The sequence below is a fragment of the Poecilia reticulata genome, unplaced genomic scaffold, assembly GCF_000633615.1.
Source record: "Poecilia reticulata strain Guanapo unplaced genomic scaffold, Guppy_female_1.0+MT scaffold_254, whole genome shotgun sequence".
In the NCBI taxonomy this organism is placed as follows: domain Eukaryota; kingdom Metazoa; phylum Chordata; class Actinopteri; order Cyprinodontiformes; family Poeciliidae; genus Poecilia; species Poecilia reticulata.
In genome coordinates, this window is record NW_007615038.1 from 211,809 (window position 1) to 212,883 (window position 1,075).

A 1,075-nucleotide genomic window follows, 5' to 3' on the forward strand; every position below is an offset into this window, starting at 1 on the left:
CTCGTCCCCCTTACGTTGGCGTCGCTCCCCCTCCGCTTGACATTTCCTGTATTCTCAAGTCCAAAACTTGACAGGTATGAGCAGAGATGATATTCTGCAGTAATGTGTCCTGGATGGATCAGATGTTAGCCAGCTCTGCTAATCCACCTCCTTTGCTTTTGCTGCTTCTTTTTAAACTTTAATCCAGGCAGAGAGATGCTGGAGTAGGGGATATGATCCTTGCTTGTTTCAGCCAGCTGAACACATTTCTCTCTGCAGGAATGTTTCAAGGGCAGCTGGACGTCTCACAAGCTGCTCCACAAAAAAGCAAGTATGTCCCCCGGCTCTGTGCGTCATGGAGTCCTGTTAACGTCCAGACGAAGTCACCTGAGTCACGTTTTGTTTTTCCAGAGGAAGACAAGCACCAGACTGAAGATAAGAACTGCGTGGAGAAGGACACCAACACAGATCCCTGGCTGGGATACCGCTACACAGGCAAACTACGGCCACACTACCCACTGGTGAACTCTCCCCCCGTTTCTAATATTCACTCTTTAAYAATGCAAACTTCCTCMACTGTCTGGGAACGTTTGGAAGTTGATGTAGGAATTATCTGTTGGAGGACAAAATGATCTGGAAAACTACCTCCAGTTTTCTCTTTAACGTTGTCTACATGATCCGTCCTTCCAGTTGAGCTCAGGATTATTAGTCCCCTGATGAAGTCACACAAWACTCTTAATGTTTCCATGGAAACGACTGTAATGGAGACTCTCCATTACTGTATTGTTTCCAAAAGAGAAAATCGCCACCAAGTTCGATCTGCAGATTTTATTACGACGGAGTATTAGGGCCAGGCTCAGCAAAAAAAGGGAATAAAGTCATATAATAGTCAATCAAAATATTATAAATAATGAAGTCATAATATGACACTAAAGTTGTTGTTTGACATAAAGTCGTAATAACATGAGAATAAAGTCACACATGGATTAGAACCGAACCAGAGTTCACTTGAACCGGTCCCAGACCCAGATTACAGGTGGACCAGAGTTCGCTTAGCATTCACACCTCTCCAAACAAACCAGACTTTCTAAGTAAA

General features: G+C 43.9%; 1 protein-coding gene across 1 annotated transcript in view; it reads left to right on the forward strand.

Moving 5' to 3' along the window:
- Positions 1-1,075, forward strand: part of metap1 (methionyl aminopeptidase 1) — a 16,051-nt gene that overhangs the window by 1,319 nt on the left and 13,657 nt on the right. The window contains exons 2-3 of the mRNA XM_017303368.1: positions 259-314; positions 393-500. Of these exons, the coding sequence (XP_017158857.1) occupies positions 259-314; positions 393-500 (164 nt within the window). The remainder of the gene's footprint in view (positions 1-258; positions 315-392; positions 501-1,075) is intronic.